The sequence below is a fragment of the Mastacembelus armatus genome, chromosome 19, assembly GCF_900324485.2.
Source record: "Mastacembelus armatus chromosome 19, fMasArm1.2, whole genome shotgun sequence".
NCBI classification, from domain to species: domain Eukaryota; kingdom Metazoa; phylum Chordata; class Actinopteri; order Synbranchiformes; family Mastacembelidae; genus Mastacembelus; species Mastacembelus armatus.
The window spans coordinates 3,793,624-3,816,066 of NC_046651.1; the positions used below are offsets into that span (position 1 = coordinate 3,793,624).

The following is a 22,443-nucleotide window of genomic DNA, read 5'->3' on the forward strand; positions in this document are numbered from 1 at the left end:
GTTTCAGACCCGCAACAGCAAACGCCCTATCCCCCATGAGCTTCCGCTGCATCCCCCGGCACGTCCCGGAGCCGACCTGAGCGACCTCAGTTTTTCAGTGTTTTTTGACCAGTCTAGCTTGATGTCAATGTATACACTAAGATATTTGTAGTCCTCCACAACTTCAACATCCACCTCTAGGATGTTAACATGGTCCCTTCTTCCTTCTCAGGTCCACCAGTATCTCTTTTGTCTTTGTCACACTTGAGTTGAAGTTTGTTTTTCTGACACCATGTGACAAAGACCCCCACCACAGATCTGTATTCAGCCTCGTCTCTATTGTTAATACAGTCCACTACAGCAGAGTCATCAGAAATTTTCTGAAGGTGACACGACTCCAATTTGGGGCTGGTAGGCAAACTGGATGGGTCAAGATGTGTCCTTACTGTAGTCCTCAGTTTTTACAGGACTAGCCTCTCCATGTTCTTCCTAATATGGGAGGTTAGAGCAACTGGTCTATAATCCTGGAATAAACAAGGCCGTGTTGTTTTTGGCACCAGCACAGGGCAGTAGGTCTTCTGCAGCACAGCAAACTTCTGTAGATGCAGTCATGTTGAAGACTTTGTGGAAGATGCCACCCAGCTGTGAGGCACAGGCTTTTAGTACCCTGGGGTTCACTCCATCTGGGTCTGCAGCCTTTGTTGCACGAAGTTCAGTTTTATTTGTATAGGGCTAAATCACAATACAATCATCTCAAGGAACTTTACACAAAATAAAAAGGAGGTGCACTGATAGAGAGTCCTTGGGCAGTGTAGGCCTATAGCAGCATAACTAAGGGATGGTTCAGGGTTATCTGAACTGATCCAGCCCTAACAAAAAGGAATGTTTTAAGTCTAGCCTTAAATGAGTTTCTGCCTCATGAACCCAGACTGAGAGCTGGTTCCACAGGAGAGGAGCTTGATAGCTAAAGGCTCTGCCTCCCATTCTGCTTTTGGAAACTCTAATACTATACAGCTATACAGAGCTATACAGAGCACACAGCACAACACACTTGTAACAGGGAGTGAATTTGCTTACCCAGGAAACAGCGTCACAGGTGTCAACTCTCTACAGTGAGCTGTCCAGTCTTTCCAGCTGTTGTATCACCTGGCAATGAAGTAGGGGGTGAGGATGTCAGAGGAGTAGAGCAGGCAGTTGAGGAGGTAGTGGCATGTGTGAGCTCTTCCTCCTGAGCAAAAGTTAGGTACTGGGGGCAGGGCACAGATGGTGTATTGGCAGGTAAGGGCACAGTAGAACCCACTGTTTTGGGGGTGGTCACGCCAAATCTGTTAAAAAACAGATTTAGATCATTGGCTTTCTCCGCGTCCCCCTCAGTCCTTTTTTGTCCTCCTTAAAACCTGTAATAGTCTTCATACCACTCCACGCCTCCCTCACTTTCTTCTGCTGGAGTTTTCTCTCCAGCTTTCTCCTGTACATCTCCATTGTTTCACTGATCTTTACTTTCAGGTGAGCCTGGATTCTCTTTATCTCCTCCCTTAAACCTGCCCTGAAGGCCCTTTTCTTTTTATTTAGAATGAGCTTTATGTGCTTTGTTACCCATGACCTATTTCAATTCAATTCAATTTTATTTGTATAGCGCCAAATCACAATACAAATCATCTCAAGGCACTTTACAAAAACTAAAACTAAAAACCCAACAATTCCCTTATGAGCAAGCACTTGGCGACAGTGGAGAGGAAAAACTCCCTTTAACAGAAGAAAAAACCTCCAGCAGAACCGGGCTCAGTTTGGGCGGCCATCTGCCTCGACCGGTTGGGGTGAGTGGATAGAGCAGAGAGAAAAGAACAGCAACAATAAACAACAAATAGACACTGCAGGTTGGTGGGACCAGTAACTGCACATCAGCGATATACAGCTCCAGGACCAGGGACACCTGCAGAAGGTACAGAGAGAACAGAGAGAGAGGGAGAGAGCACAAGGTTAGTAACATTCAATGGTGGAATATACATGAGATGGGAGGAGAGAAGAGAGGGGGAGGGGGGTAGGGGAGCTCAGTGCACCGATGGTCCTCGGGCAGTCTAGGCCTATAGCAGCATAACTAAGGGATGGTTCAGGGTTGCCTGAAGCCAGCCCTAACTATATGCTTTGTCAAAGAGGAAGGTTTTAAGTCTAGCCTTAAAAGTATAGAGAGTGTCTGCCTCCTGAACCCAGGGTGGGAGCTGGTTCCATAGGAGAGGAGCTTGATAACTAAATGCTCTGCCTCCCATTCTGCTTTTGGAAACTCTGGGAACCACAAGTAGACCTGTACTCTGAGAGCGAAGTGGTCTATTGGGATAATATGGTACTATGAGGTCTTTAAGGTATGAAGGAGCTTGATTATGAAGGGATTTGTATGTGAGAAGAAGGATTTTAAATTCTATTCTATATTTTACAGGGAGCCAATGAAGAGAAGCCAATATAGGAGAAATATGATCTCTCTTGCTAGTTCCTGTCAGGACTCTGGCTGTGGCATTCTGGATTAACTGGAGGCTTTTTATGGAGATACTGGGACATCCAGATAGTAATGAGTTACAGTAATCTAGTCTTGAGGTAACAAATGCATGGACTAGTTTTTCTGCATCATTTTGAGACAGGATGTTCCTAATTTTGGAAATGTTGTGCAGGTGAAAGAATGCAGTTCTAGAGATTTGTTTTATGTGTGAGTTAAAGGACATGTCCTGGTCAAAAATAACTACAAGGTTTTTTACAGAAGTGCTAGTAGTGCTATTTGAGTACACATTTTTGTTGCTATAGTCTACACAAAAAATGTACAGTATATAGTCCATTATAAACTCACAATGTCACCTCCATGGGGCTTACACAAGACTGTGTACCGTCAACCGTCTGTTGATTCAAAACAGTCCATGAGGCCATCATAAGACTTCTCTGACCATCGTATCACTGTTTTAGTGTTGATGGGGTGTCTTTTAACAAAGGGGATGTAGCAATTTTTAAGGTGGACCAGGGTATGGTCTGAATTGCCCAATGGAGGGATGGGGGAAGCACTGTATGCATGTTTAATTGTAGCATAGAACAAATCCAAAGTTTTTCCCTCCCTGGTTGGACATTTCACCTATGGTGTGCACAGTATTGTTCGAAATAATAGCAGTACAATGTGACTAACCAGAATAATCCAGGTTTTTAGTATAATTTTTATTGCTACATGGCAAACAAGTTACCAGTAGGTGCAGTAGATTCTCAGAAAACAAACAAGACCCAGCATTCATGATATGCACGCTCTTAAGGCTGTGCAATTGGGCAATTAGTTGAAAGGGGTGTGCTTTTAAAAAAAAAAAATAGTGTGGCATTCAATTAGTGAGGTCATCAATTTTGTGAAAAAACAGGTGTGAATCAGGTGGCCCCTATTTAAGGATGAAGTCAGCACTTGTTGAACATGCATTTGAAGCCTGAGGGAAATGGATCGTTCAAGACATTGTTCAGAAGAACAGCGGACTTTGATTAAAAAGTTGATTGGAGAGGGGAAAACCTATAAAGAGGTGCAAAAAATTATAGGCTGTTCAGCTAAAATGATCTCCAATGCCTTAAAATGGAGGGCAAAACCAGAGAGACGTGGAAGAAAACGGAAGACAACCATCAAAATGGATCGAAGAATAACCAGGGTTAACCAGGATAATAACCAGGAGCCTGAATAATAATGGCAAAGGCTCAGCCAATGATCAGCTCTAGGATGATCAAAGACAGTCTGGAGTTACCTGTAAGTACTGTGACAGTTAGAAGACTGTGACACTCTGTTTTTAAAAAAAAAAAAAAAAAAAAAAAAAAAGGCATGTGCAGAAGAGGTTACAATTTGCCAACGAACACACGAACTGCCTAAAGAGAAATGGAGGAACATTTTGTGGACTGATGAGAGTAAAATTGTTCTTTTTGGGTCCAAGGGCCATAGAGTAGTAAACGAGCAAAGTCTTGGTTCCAAACCAACAAAATGAATGTTATGGAGTGGCCAGCCCAATCCCCGGACCTTAATCCAATCGAGAACTTGTGGGGTGATATCAAAAATGCTGTTTCTGAAGCAAAACCAAGAAATGTAAATGAATTATGGAATATTGTTAAAGAATCATGGAGTGGAATAACAGCTGAAAGGTGCCACAAGTTGGTTGACTCCGTGCCACACAGATGTGAAGCAGTTATAAAAAAAACTGTGGTTATACATCTAAATATTAGTTTAGTGATTCACAGGATTGCTAAATCCTAGAAGCAAAAACATTTGTACAAAATTGTTTTGAGTTTGTACAGTCAATGGCAGACACTGCTATTTTTTTTAGCTCACCCCTTTCAACTAATTGCCCAATTGCACAGCCTTAAGAGCGTGCATATCATGAATGCTGGGTCTTGTTTGTTTTCTGAGAATCTACTGTACCTACTGGTAACTTGTTTGCCATGTAGCAATAAAGAATATACTAAAAACCTGGATTATTCTGGTTAGTCACATTGTACTGCTATTATTTTGATCATTTTGTTTGGGTTAATGGGTTAACTTTTTCATTATGATTATTTGAGATTTATGGTAGCTCTTCTTTTCCAATATTGTATGCGATGTTGAATTTAATTATTATTAAAACCTCTGATTTACATATTTCCATGCGTTTCAGAAAAACTTAAAAATGTAAGAGAACATACTATATTAATATACTGCTGAGGTGTTCTTAGAATATAATACAATCATGTGTCCTATATTTTACCACCAAAGCAAAGTACAGCCCCAGAAATGATAATCATTTCCATAGGCAGAAATTAGAAATTAGAAATTTCTTTCGTAAAATTATTCTGCTGGTATTTTGTAAGCAGCTGTAGCACACACATCTTTGAGCTAATTTAGATTGTGTCATACGTCAGATCATGTAGGATGCAAATGATCTCATCTCTTTTTTTCTATTTTTCTTTTAGGTCTTCCCAACACATTTGGAGGATATGATGAAACCCCAGAAATAACAGCATCCAATTTAAAGGTTGTTTTCCATTTTACTGTTTATTTCTAAAGTTGTTATGAAAATGTATTCATTACCTTGAAGATGATGATGATGGTTTCACTCCACCCTTAGCCTGAATAAGCTCTTTAGATAGACTATATAAAAACCTGGTCTCCAGCTCTAAAGGCAGCATTCCGGGCCTTCAGGAGTATGTAGACCTCCCCCGTCAGCCATTGCTTCTGGTTGGCCCAGACAGTCATGGTCTTGGCGATGTAGGCACTGACAATCTCTGTGTACTCCTGGAGGTCTGTAGTGGTGTTGTCGGTGGCAGCCTGTTTAAACATGCTCCAGTGTGTGGTGTTAAAACAGTCCTGAAGTGCTTCTGAAGACTCAGTGGTTTGTATGCTTGCATTAGCATAACAGTGGTGTGGTCTGAGGCATAGAGGTAGGGGAGGAGTACGGTCTTGTAAGCTCTTCTCTGGGTGGTGTAAACAAGGTTCAATATGTTGATTCCCCTTGTTGGAAAGTCTGTGTTGATGTATTTTAGGAAACACACTCTTTAGGTCTGTGAGGTTGAAATCCCCAGCTAAGATGAGAAAAGCATCTGGGTGGGCTGTCTGCTGCTCACTGCTGTGCTGGTACAGTTCATTCAGTGCCTCACTCCTGTTGTTGCTGTTGGAGCCTGGGCGGGATATAGACAGCAATGAGCAGTATGGCTGTGTATTCCCTTGGTAGATAAAACACTTGATTCACCACGGGTGAGCAGTGTTTGCAGACCACACAGCATCATAGCATCAGGCATCGCTGATGTAAACACAGAGCCTGCCACCGTTGGGTCCCTGATCAAACCTTCGTTGACGTGAACTTTGTCTGCTTGGTAGCATGTTAGCTGGTCAAGCTGAATGGCACAGTCTGGAACGTTGTTGCTGAGCCATGTTTTCGTGAACACACAAATACAGCACTCTCTCACAGTCCTCTGAGTTGAGCATAGTAGTTGGATGTGGTCCAGTTTATTGTCCAGCGTACTTTGGCCAGTACGATGGTGGGGATAGCTGGCTTGTGTGGGTTAGCCGCTAGCCTAGCCTGGATACCTCTGTGCTTACCTCTCTTCTGCTTCCTCTCATGCTTCTTGTGGTGCCTGCACTGTGGGCAAGATACAGGAGTAGGCGTCGGTGATGGTGCAGACTTCCGGAGTAGACTACGGTCATGTAGCTCTGTGAATGTGGTTCTTTTGACATCAAGCAGAAACTCACGGCTGTGCCCTTAGGGACATCTAGACATAACGAAGACGTATAAAAAGACTGCGGATCACAAGACAAAAACATGAAAACACCTCTGTGTTGGGAGAGAGAGAAGCTGCGTCCTGTACGCGCTGCCACCTTGTCAGTTGGAGGAGCAGCAGTTTTTTGTTCGATATAAAGAAGAGGAGAGCAGGCAGAACAAAGGCATTCATCTCCACTGAGTTGACAGCATCATGGAACTGTCAGAAACTGCATTTAACCCATCCAAAGTGCACACACACACACACACTGTGAACATACACCTGGAGCAGTGGGCGGCGCCCGGGGAGCAGTTGGGGGTTCGGTGCCTTATTCAAGGGTCTCACCTCAATTGTGGTATTGAGGATGGAAAGAGCACTGGCTATTTACTCCCAACCATCTTAGCCATGAACTTCCAAAATACAGATAGCATATAAATTGCTGCACCAGGAACTCTGAAAAACATCTGCACAGTTGCACAACCAGAAACTAAATCTGCGAAGTTTGAGGTGAGGTCAGTAAGAAGATGGACCAGACCAAAGCTGCTACTGCAGACCTGTTTTGACTACACTTATTGAGTTGTTTTTGAAGTTGCTATGACAAGTCTGGGCGAATTGACCAACACACTTTGTCTTCAAAAGGTTGGTATTGCCGCAGGTGAAGGGCATCTTGGTAGTCAAGGGGTATGTGCTAGGATCCTGCTTTTGGTCTTCAGCTCAGCATTTGCCACCATCATCCCAGAAATCTTCAGCCCTTGACTGTTCCTGTTTACTGTGCTCTTCTTCACCTGTCAGTGAATGACCAGTTTCCTAACAAACAGAAAACAGCAAGTGATATGAGAGTATTCAAATGTAATACATTGTTTATCAGCACATGTGCACTGTTTTACTACTACTACTGGACAATTTCAATACCCATCTTGCCTATCAGAGTTGTAGCCAGAATGTTATGGTTCCTAACCACCAACATGGTCACACCTGTTATCTTTTAATAATCTATGTTTCAAGGTTTAGTTTTCCTCATTTTTGTCATTTAGTTGCATACCTAAAAATTCTGCAGGGGCCTAATTTCTCCATGATTCTAACTCCATCTAGTTAGAAGCTGTATTTACCATTCTCTAGTATTTAGCACAAATGCTCCTGGACCGCTTCCAATGTTGTAGGAGAGAAAACAAGTTGTGAAAAAGGTGATCAGGATTCTTAATAATACAGGAGACTTTGTGAGCACAGTAATGGTAATAAACCAGGATGGGGAGAGAGGGCACCATTGATCTGGTGTTTTGTTGTGGCAAAACCTGTTGGATGAGCAATAAAGAGAGTGCAGACAGATTGTCTTTTCAGAATATATTTCTTGCCAGAAAGGAGCAAAAATAGAACACAATTGATCAGTTGCTCCGCTCCTATTAGGCTGAGGCCGCTACTTATACAGACTTCCAAAGTAAATGCAAATAATCATTCACATAATCAGATAATTAAGTCTGTACTTCCCTATTGTTGTACAAAGTGATTCCCTAATAAGGCTATATTCTAAAACTCTATATTCTCATTTGACAGTTAACCCTCCATCCTGTGTCTGCTCTATTATACTGGTCCTTTCCTCAGACCTAGTGTCCTAAGGAACCTTTCTCTCAGATATTCCTCACCAACATCCTTGAGAACACTTTGTCCCTTAATGTCAGATTATGCTAGGTCAAGAAGAACATAAACATCAGATATGATTATGAAAAACACATGAGCCTTGGTGAACTCTATGAATCAACCTGTAAATGAAAACCTGTGAAACCTGAAAACCAAGAATACACTAAGAAACAATAAAAATCATAATTGGTCACAATAATCAAACATTGAAACTCATTTTCCCATTACATCTTCACTGTTCAGTTCAGCTGTTTTCTTGTAATTTTGTAGTTATCAAACAGGTGAGACCATAGTTTGCTTTCGGTGATGCCCCATATTTAATAGTGGTACGGGCTGAAATGGAGAGATTGTTCAAAGGTCGGGTGTATGATGATGCCTGTCAGCCCTCCTAACATCAACAACAATCTCTATTGTTTACATTAAGAGAAGGACTGTGGGGTTTGTGTAATACTGTTAACTGCTCCACCTCCGTCCTGTTACGGATTTGGTGTTATTGTTGCTTAGACCCACTGCTGTTGTATCATTGGCAAACTTGATGGTTGTGATATTTTCAAATTTGACAGTGCAGTTCTGGGTTAACAGGGGACAATAGGGGCACCGCCCTGGTGTGTAACTGTGTTTACAAGATCTTGTTGTGTGTCAGACTTCCCTGACACACATCAGGGCAGGATTGAGATATTACACTTGCTGTGGATCTATACTCAAATTATAGGGGGTCTAGATTTGTGGTAAATCAGGCAGCATGCATGGCAAGCCACTCAAAATACCTCATAACTAAGGCAGTGAGAGGCACAGAATGGAACTCATTCAGATCTTAGGCCCAATAGGGGGATATTTACATAGCCTGTTGCAAGTTTGTGGTTGGTGCACAAAATATTGCACCACCACAATATTTTATTCTTTACTAGTAGTAAAGGTAAAGAGCAGGTGTTTGTGCTGCCCAGGTGTGAACTGAAATTAAGCATAAAAGAAAGTTTGTTTACTGCTACTAAATGTAATATTGGTTACACTGGGCCACCCCCCTGTGCCTCGGCCCTGGTTTCACTAATAATAAACATACATTTACATAAAGCATCCATGTTTGAAAAGTATTAATTTAAGGTATATTTAGAACAGATAAAAATGTGAAATTAAGTTGCAATTAATCCCTGGTGAAAATTTAGTAAAACACAAGTGTCTGGGTGGAATCAATAAATGATAAATGCAGTGGTGTGAACCATTTCTTGTTTGCAGATCACATTCCAATTTGTGCAGAAAATTTGGAAAGTACAAGAAGAGCCATTATTTTTGCGGTCATGCCAAATCTCAGTTCTGCTTTTCTGTCCATCACTATAGTGGACCATGTGATGTCCTCATAGACTTATAGACCCAGAGGAATTTGAAGCTGGTGACCCATTTCACAGATATTTCACTTACTGTTGGTCAATTCGACCATTTGTGTTCTTTCTGCTGCACCACAGTGACAATGCTTTTACCTCCTTCTGGTATGCTGTCTCATTGTTCTTTGAGATCAGCCTTATAATCATTATGTCATCTGCAAATTTAATGTTGACATTGGAGCGATGTGACACTACACAGTCATAAGTGTATAGCGAGGAGGTGGGATTAGCACACGTCCCTGCAGGGCCCTGTGCTGTTGATTAGTGGAGAGTAACATTTGGAACCAAACATTACCACCTGCTATTCGGAAAACATCTGAAAAGATGGTCTCTTAAACCCAATTAGCTTGGTTTGATGTCCAACATAGAAGGAACTATAGTATTAACTGTGAGGCGATATTCTAAAAACAGGCATTTATAGTGAATTCAGAAAGTATTCAGAGCCCTTTCACTTTTTTCAATTTTGTTATGTTGCAACCTGATACTACAATTATTTAAATTAATTTTTTTCTCAATAATTTACCCTCAGTGCCGCCTAATAAAGTGAAAACTGAATTTTAGGAATGTCTGTAAATTTATTTAAAAAAAACTGAAATATCACATTTACATAAGTATTCAGAACCTTTGCAACATTAGATAAAAATTAGCTCAGGTGCCTCCTATTTCTCTTGATCATTGCTGAGATGTGTCTAAAACCTTCGGAGTCCACCTGGGGTAAATGAAATTGATTGCTCATGATTTGGAAAGGCACACACCTGGCAATGCACATCAGAGTAAAAACCAAACCATGAGGTCAAAGGAACTGCCTGCAGAGCTCAGAGACAGGATTGTTGATCGGCACAGAGAAGATCTGATGGTTGATGGCTGCAAAAAATTTTTGCTGCCCTGAAGGTTCCCAGGAGTACAGTAGCCTCCATAATACTCAAATGGATGGACTGTTCACCCAGCTAAACTGAGCAATTGTGGGAGAAGGGCCTTAGTAAGTGACCAAGAACCATCAGAACAGTCACTCTGACTGAGCTTGAGGCTGTGGGACTAGAGGCTCAAGTTGGGGACTTGGGAGCTCTTGGAGACTGAGGGCGGAGGGACAGATGACTCAGGCAGGCTTGGTTGAGACTGTGGCAAGCTAGCCGGCGGACTCTGGAGACTGGCAACAGGGACTGGGGAGCCGGCAGCGGAGACAGGGAGGCCGGCATCTGAGACTGGAGTGCCAGGGACGGACACTAGGGAGCCGGCAGCAGGGACTGGAGAGTCGGCTGCAGAGACGTGGGAGCTGGCATTGAGAGACTGTGAGGCCGGCAGCAGGGGCTGGAGAGCCGGCGGCAGAGACGTGGGAGCCGGCAGACGGACTGTGGAGGCATCAAAGACACAAGTGCTAGATTATGCGCAGATTATGCATTAGGGACATGCAGTAGTAAAACGCCTGATCTTTAATGAAGTTACTATAGACCTTAGAGCCACAATCACAGCTCTTGTGTTCATTTTGACTGGTGACATATAAACAGATGTGAACTACAGAGAAAATCACGTTAAGTTAATTCTGAGCATGTTAATTTAACAATAAAAACTGTTCACATATAAATTCTTTTTAGTGTTAATTTAACATGGGAGATTTTTCATGTCAAACAGCATATACTACTATGTTGATCGTGCAATGACTGCAAGAGGCAGTGTGCTTAAAATTTATTTAAAAAATGTACACAAGGTGCCAGATTAAGGATGCTTTACAATATGTACTTATATAGGATTCGCATATCAACTTTCCACCATTAATAGTGTTCATAGTTCGGTTCTGTGGATCACAGGCTGACCTGCCTTCTCCCTGTCTTCATTCAAACACAGAAATCTCTTTTCTCTTGCTCCCTTCATTTTCAAACCAGAGGACAGCAAGCTACAAGTTAAACTTTATCAAACTGAGCTGTCAGTATTGGACAAACTGGTCTCTCCCTCCCCTAATTCGGTTTGGTGCCACCAAACAAACAAACAAACAAAAAAAAAAACAGACTGCACTGGATGATAAGTACTGCAGAATAAATCATTGCTGGAGTCCTCTCCAGGACTACTCCTCTGCCCATAGTTCCTGTTGTGCTCTCCTCAATTTTTAAATGAGTTTTTAATTTATCTATGAAAATGAGAAACAATATGTGCTAATACATGACTTAAACTGGCCTTGGTTGATTTCTTGCTGTAGCTAAGCTTTGTTTTTAACTTCTGCTTGCAGGAGTTTGCTATGGATGGATTAGTAAATATTGTGGGAGGCTGCTGTGGGACCACTCCAGGACATATCAGGTCACTGTCATGTTTCCTACAAGTAAATGTGTATGTTAAGTTTTGTCCAGTTTTGAAAATTTTTCTATCCTCTTCTTATTTATATAGAGCCATATCTGATGCAGTTAGAGAATGCCAGCCAAGAGTTCCTGCTGCTGATATTTATCAAGACTACTTGTTGCTGTCAGGTATGAAAATTTCCTTTTACCATTTGTAATCTCTGCTGTAAAACTTAAAATAGTATCTAGTATGTGACGTAGTGAGTCTTTTATGGATTCACTAGTAAAGTCCTTGTGTTTTATGTTGAAATGTAACTTATATCGAATTTATCATATCAGTCTTCAGAGTGTGTGTAATTCCATCATCCTCATTGTTTTGATTTGTGAGTTCATAAACAATGTCATAATTTGTTTGAAACATGATACATTCCAGCTATTATTATTATTATTATTATCATTAGTAGTACTAATATATATACAGGATGTCTATGAGATAATTGAAAATTGATTTCTAGGTTTAGAACCATTCAGAATTGGCCCGTATACTAACTTTGTAAACATTGGAGAGCGATGCAATGTGGCTGGGTCACGCAAATTTGCCAAGCTAATCATGGCAGGAAACTATGAGGTGAGGCAGAATTTCACAAGATGTTTTAATTTTTTTTCTAAGTTTACAGTAAAATTATGAGCATAAGTGAAAATCAGTGTTGCATTTACTTCCCTCTGTTTAGGAGGCATTAAGCATTGCTAAAGCCCAGGTTGACATGGGAGCCCAGGTCCTGGATATAAACATGGATGAGGGAATGCTGAATGGGCCAACAGCCATGGCCAAATTTTGTAACTTCATTGCCTCCGAGCCAGACGTTGCACGGGTAGGATTTGAAGGCACTGTAAATGAAAATCACTGGAGTTAATTTTGTATAAGTCATTTTTACACCAAAATATATGCAAAATTATAACTTCTTTCAACACTGCTTTGGGTGCAAAGTTTCTCTACAAGCGTTGCTGCTACATGGAATCATCACTCATTTTATTCATTCTTTACTTGTCATTAGGGAAAGCTCTCCCTCTCAGGTGTTGGCACTGAAAGTAATTGAACTGTCAAACCTAAATTAGATGATTATATGATATAATAAAGCAAATCCATGAAGGCCTTAGGATATTGTCAAAAGTTTCAAAAACCTAGGAAGCAAACCTTGAATTTAGAATTTTTATCTAAGATATTTTAGAAACTGGTTTGAAACACGGCAGTTTGCATGTTGTCTTCGTGCTTGCGTGGGTTTTCTCCGGGTACTCCGGTTTCCTCCCACAGTTCAAAAGCATGTATGTCAGGTTGATTGGTGATTCTAAATTGCCCATAGGTGTGAGTGTGTGTGTGATTGGTGTGGGAGACGACGTCAACAATCCAGTGGGAGAGGCACTGCTTGGAAAGAGTACAACCTATCTTTGGACCATTATAACATAAGAACAGCTGGTCAGACCTTCATATATCTGTTGTAGTTGCAGTATATCCCCTTGGTGCCCTTATTGGGCACAACTCCTCCAGCCCCATGCAGGGGCTCGTGGGAGTGTCATGGGTGGAACTGTCGACCTCCCTTGAGAAAAAGACACCAGGCTGTGACTTCCATGTGTGCTATTGTTCACTCTAGCATGTTGACATGAGATTGCAATAACTTGTGACCCTCCCAAAGAACTCTGAAGCGTTGGCATGATCAGGGGTAGTGTTGGGAAGGCATACAAGAGACCCCAATGCCAGGGGTGGGCTAGTGCGTCCTGGCCCAGGGGGCCTGTCAGGCAGACTGGGCAGACGTGGGGCTGCCCATACTAGAAGGTCATGTGACACCTTCAGAAGTTGTGCAGACCTGGTGCCCCCTTGGTGGTTGAGGTGTTGTCCGACCATATAAGCATGTATCTTCCTCTCAGGCCAGACATCATCCTCTCCAGCTCCCATGTCAGTAGGGCAAAAGCCCGCATTGCTGCATTGCTAAAACCAATAGAGGAAGTGGAAGCACTGCTTTCCTGCAGAGAGGCCGATAGGGTGAACATAAGGTGAGCCAGTGAATTGCTAAAATGGCCAGCATGTGCACCGGAGTTGTAAGCTCTTGTCAGAAGGCCGTCCATGACTCGACAGTGGGGTCACGGGCACCTGACAGTCGGGCGCAGTGCCTCCTTAGGTGTCACAATAAGGGACGTGATAGCTGGCTCAACCGTGGGCATGTGCTCCAGGCTAGTGCCCGACCATCAGCTGAAAGCCATGAAAGGGCTCCAGGGTCTCTCCAGCAGGCATGTAACTCCCTCAGATATTCTTTGGAAGGAGGAACATCAAAAGCAGTAGGAGCCTGTCGCGCCTAAAGAAGGCGCTTTCTGGGGCTGACTCTAGTTGCAACTGCTCCAGAGCCAATGGCATTGTGGATGGCATGGAAGTATCTCCTGCCTCACTCAGTGAACTCCAAGCAGAAGAAATTGAGCTCGCTTCTGAAGCCCAAGAGGCCCCCTACTTATCATCCTCCAGAAACTGAGAGGTTGAGGCTGCCAATAAAAGGACATCGTCCTCTGTAGCTAAGACAGACATGGGTGGAGTGGGCAGCTCTGGGCTTACTGACAAACAGAAACCAATTACGCCGCATTTCAACCGCAGCGAAATAATGCTACACCTATCACAGAGAGTTGGGAGAGGGGGCACAAACGCCACCGTCACCAGCAGACTTGCTAAGTTCAGTGTGAACTCAATGAAAGTCAGCAAAGACTTTTTGCGCCACAAGCTGGGGGAGGAGGACGCACATTCCATCCAAACCAGCAGGTGAACACAAAAGAAAAACAATATATACGTACCTAAAATCTCTGATACAAACCATTGCAGCGCCTGGAGGGCGAAACTCTGCTTCTCCGACTGAAACAGTCACAGGGCTCCCGGTAACTGCAACTTAGGGCTTTGTTTGCTTAAGCAGGTGAAACATAGTGCGAACTGCACGCAAGAGGAAAAGAGGAACAGAACTTGGATGACACTGGAATATATCACCTCTTGGGGTCATCTGGGTTCACAGTTTTTTGGTATAATTACTCGAAATGTGAATGTGCAAAGGGAACATTCAGTTCTTTCAGCACCGCCCTCTGGCAGTCTGGATGGATGAAATAAAACCTGTTCAGAGTGTACCCCTGCCTTTCACCTAAAGAGAGCTGGGATAAGCCTCCAGCAGATCCCTGTGACCCTGAATAGGAATAAGCAGGTATAGATTATGAATGAATGAATGTTTTGTTAGTATCCACCAGTTCGATCTTTGGTATTTCAGTGTTTCAGTTGTGTGTTTAGATTGTAATTTCTTTTTTTTTTTTTTTTTTTTTTTTTTTTTTTGTTTTCCAAAAAATGCTTAATGTAAAAAATGAATCGCTTAATAAGCTAGTCACTGAATGAATGAATGATTGAGATTGAGTTTGCTTTCCAGGTTCCTCTGTGTATTGATTCCTCTAACTTCTCAGTGATTGAGGCTGGGTTGAAATGCTGCCAGGGTAAATGTATAGTCAACAGTATCAGTTTGAAGGAAGGAGAGGAGGAGTTCTTGCTCAGAGCTGTCAATGTGAAGCGCTACGGAGCTGCTGTGGTGGTTATGGCCTTTGATGAGGTGGGACAGGTGAGGAGGCAAACGCATACATACATAGTCTCCCATAAACAATTTCATACAGGCTGGTAAATATGCTGTCTTCTTCAGGCCACAGATACAAATCGCAAAGTGGAGATCTGCAGTCGAGCCTACAAGCTGCTGGTCAACAAAGTGGGATTTGACCCCAATGACATTATCTTTGACCCTAACATCCTCACTATTGGTACAGGCATGGAAGAGCACAATGACTATGCTGTCAACTTCATCAGGGCTACCAAGCTTATCAAGGTATTGTAGTGGTCCATCCTAGAAAGGATTAATGTAAATTCAACCAATTTCTGCATGAATTTTCAATTGTTTCCATTTCATTCTCACTGTATGTTCACACAAGATGGTCAAAGTTGGTCAAAGCCATCACATCACTTTATACTCAATCTGTGTGTGTATGTGTGTGTCTGTCTGTAGGAGACATTAATGGGAGCCAGGGTGAGTGGAGGCCTGTCCAACCTGTCCTTCTCCTTCAGAGGAATGGAGGCTATTAGGGAAGCTATGCATGGAGCATTTCTCTATCACGCTATCAAGGTAAACACAGACACACAATGTTTTTTGTGCACACACCTCTATGTCATCACAGTTACATTGTAAATAAGCTGAGATCTGGGAACATGGTAACAAAGTTTGACATGCTAAGAGGCATGAGCAGAAAGACCATCAGATAAGTTGAAAACAGTTTATCCAGATAAAACTACTGTATACACAGGGCAAACTGAAAATGAGGATGCCTGAAATGAACAGGAAAACTGTGAACTAAAGTATAGTAAGTCAAAGTTGAGGCAAGTAGAACATCTGTAAACCATCATGGGGTGTTTACAACAGATATATAATGAAGTTTGTGAGTACAATATTAATAGTAGTATGAAAAATGACTAAAACTATGAAATTATGATTCCAACTAAATCAATAATGCAGTCATCCTTTAAAATTGTAGTAGAGAAAGAAGCTTGTCTGTAAATAACACTCACTCACACGCTCTGTCCTGTCCCAGGATGGTATGGATATGGGGATAGTTAATGCTGGGAACCTGCCAGTGTATGATGACATCAATAAAGAGCTGCTATTACTGTGTGAAAATCTCATCCTGAACAGAGATCCTGATGCTACAGAGAAACTACTGACCTATGCACAGGTACACATAGTGTATATACAGCTATGCACGGAACCAGTACATCTAGCTGATGTGCTTTAGTCTTTGCGTAACAGATGTTACCCTTACTACTGTTGTCAACAGAATTATGTAAAAGGAGGGAAGAAGGTTCTTCAGACAGATGAGTGGAGAAAAGGAAGTGTGGAGGAGCGGTTGGAGTATGCTTTAATCAAGGTAGGATAAGTCACGATTAGATTATTTCAAGCAGGGATTTTTATTCACTTCAATGGCAAAGAGAAAATGTTGCACTGCTTCCTTCACAGGTGGATTCATCTGAATTTCCCCTTAGGATAAATAAAGCTCCTCTCCTCTCCTCTCCTCTCCTCTCCTCTCCTCTCCTCTCCTCTCAACAAGCATTGGTCAATACTGAAACTACTTTTCTTCTTCACACAGTCTGCATAACAAACATGCATCTCAGCTAAAAAAAAAAATCATCATCCATGTCTCAAAATCAGGTCATTCAACAAGTGTTATTCGGGAAGCAAATACTGTTACTCTTAGCACACTGAACTACAAAATACTAGCAACAGACATCATTAAAAAAAAAATAAATTAATCTTTAAAGTTTGAATGTATTTTTTCCCAGATAAATCAGTATGTTATTATAGAATAAGATCTTTGCACTATATTGCACTTTATTGCATTGCGTGTACCAGAGCAGTCTACCGTGGTGACGTGTACTAAATTATTGTATGTTGTATTGTAACAAGAATGAATTAGCAATGCAGCAGTTTGCTTCAATTCCATTTATGCATTTCATGTATTTCTTAGTGATTTACAGTACTTCATGTATCACATCTATGCCCTCTCTTCTGCATTTGGCCACATGTTTTTGACAACATTGCATCTTATATCTTCTCTGGCAATGCACCTTGGGAAGAATGTTTTAGAATGTCTAATCCAACCCTGGCAGGCTTTGTATCAAAGCAAACCATCATTGGAGAGGGCTGCACTCATTGTAATGTTTGCTCATCTCTGGCTTGGGACATCCACAGTTCCCCGCTGCCCAATGACATTTTTTCCTCTGTGCCGTGGTCTTGCCAGGTTGAATCTGGCTTCATCCACAAGAATGAATACACTGTATAGTGTACAACTGCTTCATTTTTATTTATGCTTTTCAAGGACTCTGTCAGTTGTTGTGCTGACCCAAATTTCTCTGTTTTATGGGGTTGTTTGCAGAATCCTGGGCATCTGAAAAATTTCTGCCTCTCGGTTAGGAGGCAACCTTTGAATCCTCCATACAGTAATATAAAACACAAAACAATATATTTCAAAAATGTCAGTAGATGTAAAATGTTTAAATTTTACAGGTGTTTAATATAAAATGTAATTCAATAGTTGAGGGCTGCTTGTCTTGTCTGTTGTTTTGCTGGAAAATTCTAAATATTGATGCAACTGTTGCTGCAAGTTATTGCACCCGTAAACCTGCTGAATTGAATTTAATTTAATTAAACTCCGCACCAACCTGTCTTTTTTGAGGACAAAAAAAAAATCAAAAGCCATCCCCTTATTCAGTTGAATTCAGTTCAGTTTTAGTGCCAAATTAAAATACAATCATCTCAAGGCACTTTACAAAAAACAATAAAAACCCAACAAATTTAGTGACAGTGGAGAGGAAAAACTCGCTCTAACAGAACCAGGCTCAGTTTGGGCGGCCTCTGCCTCCACTGGTTGGGGTGAGTGGATAGAGGAGAGAGGAAAAAAAACAGCAACAATAAACAACAAATAGACACTGCAGGTTGGTGGGGCCAGTAACTGCACATCAGCACTATACAGCTCCAGGACCACGGTCACCCTGCAGAAGGTACACAGAGAGAGAGAGGACAGAGAGACAGGGAGAGAGCACAAATGTAGAAGAATTTTATCTAGCCTGGCAAAAGCTTAGCTCTCAGCAGTGATGACTTTGAGTTTCTTTACAAATAAAATCACAACTATTAGAGAGAGAATTCATCAGATGCTTCCTATAGCTGCCATAAATGAATCTTCTACTACAGTAGCTCTTGAATCATCTGTAAGACCTCAGTCCTTTTTAGATTGCTTCTCTCCCATAGATCTCTCTGAATTCACGTCAGTAGTGGCTTCATCTAAATCATCATGTCTTTTTGCTTTAAGGTACAGATATGTGAACTGTACCATGGAGCTAATCTTCTCTTGATTCACTAACCTCTCTTTCAGAGGGGCCACAGTATCAAGAGTTTCACGTAGTGAGGCTACAGCACTGTCAACAACATGATCAGTTTGGTAGGGAGTGGGATTGAGGCAGCTGCCCTCCATTGTGTTGGCACATGGCATAGATGTAAATAAAGATGGAATCATTTATTTAAATTTATTAATGGCATTGTCAGATAAACATCTACTGTAGTGGAATTTTCTTCCAAAAGCTGCATAATCCATCCATCCATTATCTATACCCACTTATTCCTAACCAGGAGCCTATCGTGCTGCATGATCCATTATCTTAAATTCAAAAGTAATTAAAGAATGGTCTGACAAAAATGGTCTTACCTGTTTTCTAATGAACCAAACACAGGTCACCTGGGTGGGTTCTCAGCTGTAAACTGCACTCATCTATGTTTGGAATGATTTCACTTTACTGACAATATTTTTGATATTATTTTCTATAGATGTCAATGTGGCTGCAGCAGAGGTGCATGTCTCCATGATTCTGTTTTGATTGTTTTTTAAACTGTTTTGAAAAAAGTGTGATGACATCTGAAAAATATGCTGCAAAAGCATAGTGATTTGAAGGGGTGGTCTCACACCGAGAAAGGAATAGATGAATTTTGGTAACTGTTGTCACTGAATGCATTTTGTGTGAAAGCAATGAAAAGTTATTCAGTTTGCTCCACATAGATTTCTGTTTTGCTGACTGTGTGAAGAGTTTTGATCAATGCTTGATAGCAATTGAAAAAACAGTAATATAAGCAAACACTTGAAAGTTGTGAGTTATGTTGATGTCAGCTTAAAATCAATCAGGATTACTGCAAAAAATCATCATCATATCATATTATTAATGATTTTAAACCTGTGTTGTTGCTGTACAGGGAATAGAGAAGTATATAGTGGAGGATATGGAGGAGTGTCGTGCTCATGTTGACCGCTACACTCGACCCCTTCGCATCATCGAGGGCCCTCTGATGAATGGCATGAAGGTGGTCGGAGATCTCTTTGGAGTCGGAAAGATGTTTCTGCCACAGGTTCTGCCAAGTGATAATAAAAAAAATGTTTCTGTGAACATGGCCTATCTCAACCATGACCAATTGTTGAACATTTTCTTTTTGTTTCTTCTAGTTGGCCACTTTGAGTGTACTGTTACTGTTAAATTAGGTTTGTACCCCCTTACTTTGATATGGCAAAATTTATAAAATAAATGTATTTCACTGTAATTTGGAATTCTAGAATGGTGCCTGTTAGGTGGCAGCCAGTTACAGCAGTTCTTCTGTTTGTTTTTTGTTTTTTGCAAGTTTTTTACTGAATTACCATCTGTTAATCCAAGTTAAGTCAAGATGTATTCTTTCTGATAATGGATGAGAGTGGATGAGTTGGGATCTTCTAATTCCTGTGGAGAGATATATGGAGATTATGGAAACTGTTGTTTCTGTGGCAACGGCATCTATACAAAGGAGCAACTGTTAGCTCTCAAAGGAACAAGTCTGCTTCTTGGTAAAAAACCTGAAATCCCCCAAGGCCTGAGGAGGCTTAGGAGGGGCTGCAGAGGAGAAGTGAAGCATTGAGAAAAACATAGGAGATTTAAACCATTTCTCCCAAAAATTATTATGGGAAATGTGAGGTCACTCTGCAACAAAGTGGATGAACTTACTGCTTTAGCTAGCAGCCAGCGAGAGTACAGAGACTGTAGCTTGCTTTGCTTCACTGAGACCTGGCTGCATGAAAATATACCGGACAGTTCGCTTGAACTGCCTGGGTTCTCACTAGTGTGAGCAGACAGAGGAAAACAGAGCGGCAAGAAAAGAGGAGGTGGTCTCTCTGTTTTTGTTAACTCCAAATGGTGCAACCCTGGACAAGTAACATTGAAGGACTGCATTTGCACTCCAGACATTGAGCTGTTGGTGGTTGGAATGAGGCCATACTACCTGCCCCGTGAGTTTTCACACACCATTGTTGTGACTGTTCCTCCATCAGCTGCAGCACAGAATGCATGTGACATTATCCACACAGCTGTCGCTGGTCTCCAACCAGAGCACCCCAGTGCCCTTATACTAATTAATGGGGATTTTAACCATGTCAGTGTTTCAGGAACTCTGACCAACTTCAAACAGTATGTGGACTGTGCAACACGAGAAAATAAGATTCTTGATCTCCTTTATGCCAATGTGAAGGAGGCATACAGCTCTTCAGCTCTCTGCCCACTTGGTGGATCAGACCACAACTTAATATATCTAGTACCAACATACAAGCCCGTAGTAAGACAACAGTCTGCTACTAAGAGGTATGCGAAGATTTGGTCAAAGGATGCTGAGGAGGCCCTTCAAGAGTGCTTCAGGGTTACAAACTGGGACCTTTTCATGGTAGTAACTGTCAGTAACTGCACATCACCGATATATACAGGTACGGAAAGTATTCAGACCCCTTTAAATTTTTTTTACTTATGACCATGTGATATTTCAGTTTTTCTTTTTTAATAAATTTGCAAAAAATTCTACATTTCTGTTTTTTTCTGTCAAGATGGGGTGCTGAGTGTACATTAATGAGAAATAAAATGAACTTTTTTGATTTTGGCAAATGGCTGCAATGACACAAAGAGTGAAAAATTTAAAGGGGTCTGAATACTTTCCGTACCCACTGTAGCTCCAGGACCGGGGACACCTGCAGAAGGTACAGAGACAGAGAGAAAGAGACAGAGAGAAAGAGAGGGAGAGAGCACAAGGTTAGTGACATTCAATGGTGGAATATACATGTGAGGGGGGAGGAGAGGAAGAGAGGGGAGGGGAAGGGAGTGTTAGGGCTAGGGTAGGGGAGCTCAGTGCACCGATGGTCCTCGGGCAGTCTAGGCCTACAGCAGATACGTTATACGTATATGTTCATGGCACGAGACGGAGGAACTCCAGGCTGTGCAGAAAGAACTCGAGGAAGCTGAGGGAGGCAAAGCAGCTCTATAGAGATAGAGTAGAGCACAATTTGAGACAGAATAATATCAAAGAGGTGTGGAATGGGATGCTAATAATGACTGGCTATAAGAAGTCACACACTGCTGTGGAAGGAGACTCAAAGTTTGCTCATGAACTTAACCTGATCTTTAATGGATTTGACACCACCTCTGCTTCTTACTCTGACCCAGTGTCCTCACATACCATCTCTCCTCCCTCCACCACCTTAGCTGATGCCTTGGAGTCTCTTCACATCCCTCCACCCACCATCTCTGCCTATGCTGTCTCCCCATTGCCCACTGATGCCATCTCCTCTATCAGCAGCCATACAACATTGAAGTATACCTCACCTTCAATAACTCCTCCCCTGCCCTCACCATCTGACTCCTCATCAACACAATACACAGGCCCAGCCTTGGCCACAGAACAGGTGAGGAAGGAACTAGCTAAACTAAAGACCAACAAAGCAAAAAAGACCAGATAAGATCAGTCCCAGAGTACTTAAGGTGTGTGCTGGACAGCTTGCAGAGGTTTTTCAAAAATTCTTCAACCTCTCTCGGAGGCTCAAAAAGGTGTCTAAGTTATGGAAAACTTCCTGTATTGCCCCATTACCAAAAAGAGGCCGTCCCAGTACCCTTAGTGACTTCAGACCAGTAGCGCTAACATCACATGTCATGAAAGTGTTTGAGAGACTGGTCCTGCAACACCTGAGGTCTCAAGTGCCGGAATTTCAGGACCCCCTGCAGTTTGCATATCCGGAACACATCGGAGTGGAAGATGCCTGTCTAAAGCTCAATATCAAGAAAACCAGAGAGCTGGTGGTGGACTTCAGGAGGAGCAGGAAGACCCCAGTCCCTGTCTCCATCCTTGGAGACAAAATAGACATTGTGGATTCCTACAAATATCTTGGAGTCCACATTAACAACAAACTGGACTGGTCAAACAATACAGATGCACTCTTCAAGAAAGGACAGAGCAGACGGTTCTTTCTCAGGAAGCTCTGTTCCTTTGGTGTGTGCAACAAGCTGCTGAAGATGTTTTATC

At 42.0% G+C, this 22,443-nt stretch overlaps 1 protein-coding gene across 4 annotated transcripts in view; it reads left to right on the forward strand.

The window, feature by feature from the left end:
- The window catches only part of mtr (5-methyltetrahydrofolate-homocysteine methyltransferase), a 65,955-nt gene that overhangs the window by 15,983 nt on the left and 27,529 nt on the right, over positions 1 to 22,443 (forward strand). For 3 of the 4 annotated variants that reach the window (XM_026315325.1, XM_026315327.1, XM_026315328.1), the window contains 11 exons: positions 4,924 to 4,985; positions 11,443 to 11,510; positions 11,598 to 11,677; positions 12,004 to 12,116; positions 12,220 to 12,360; positions 14,932 to 15,117; positions 15,196 to 15,375; positions 15,553 to 15,669; positions 16,133 to 16,273; positions 16,376 to 16,465; positions 19,336 to 19,488. In XM_026315325.1, the coding sequence (XP_026171110.1) occupies positions 4,924 to 4,985; positions 11,443 to 11,510; positions 11,598 to 11,677; positions 12,004 to 12,116; positions 12,220 to 12,360; positions 14,932 to 15,117; positions 15,196 to 15,375; positions 15,553 to 15,669; positions 16,133 to 16,273; positions 16,376 to 16,465; positions 19,336 to 19,488 (1,331 nt within the window). The remainder of the gene's footprint in view (positions 1 to 4,923; positions 4,986 to 11,442; positions 11,511 to 11,597; positions 11,678 to 12,003; positions 12,117 to 12,219; positions 12,361 to 14,931; positions 15,118 to 15,195; positions 15,376 to 15,552; positions 15,670 to 16,132; positions 16,274 to 16,375; positions 16,466 to 19,335; positions 19,489 to 22,443) is intronic. The other variant, XM_026315326.1, reaches the window with a different exon arrangement.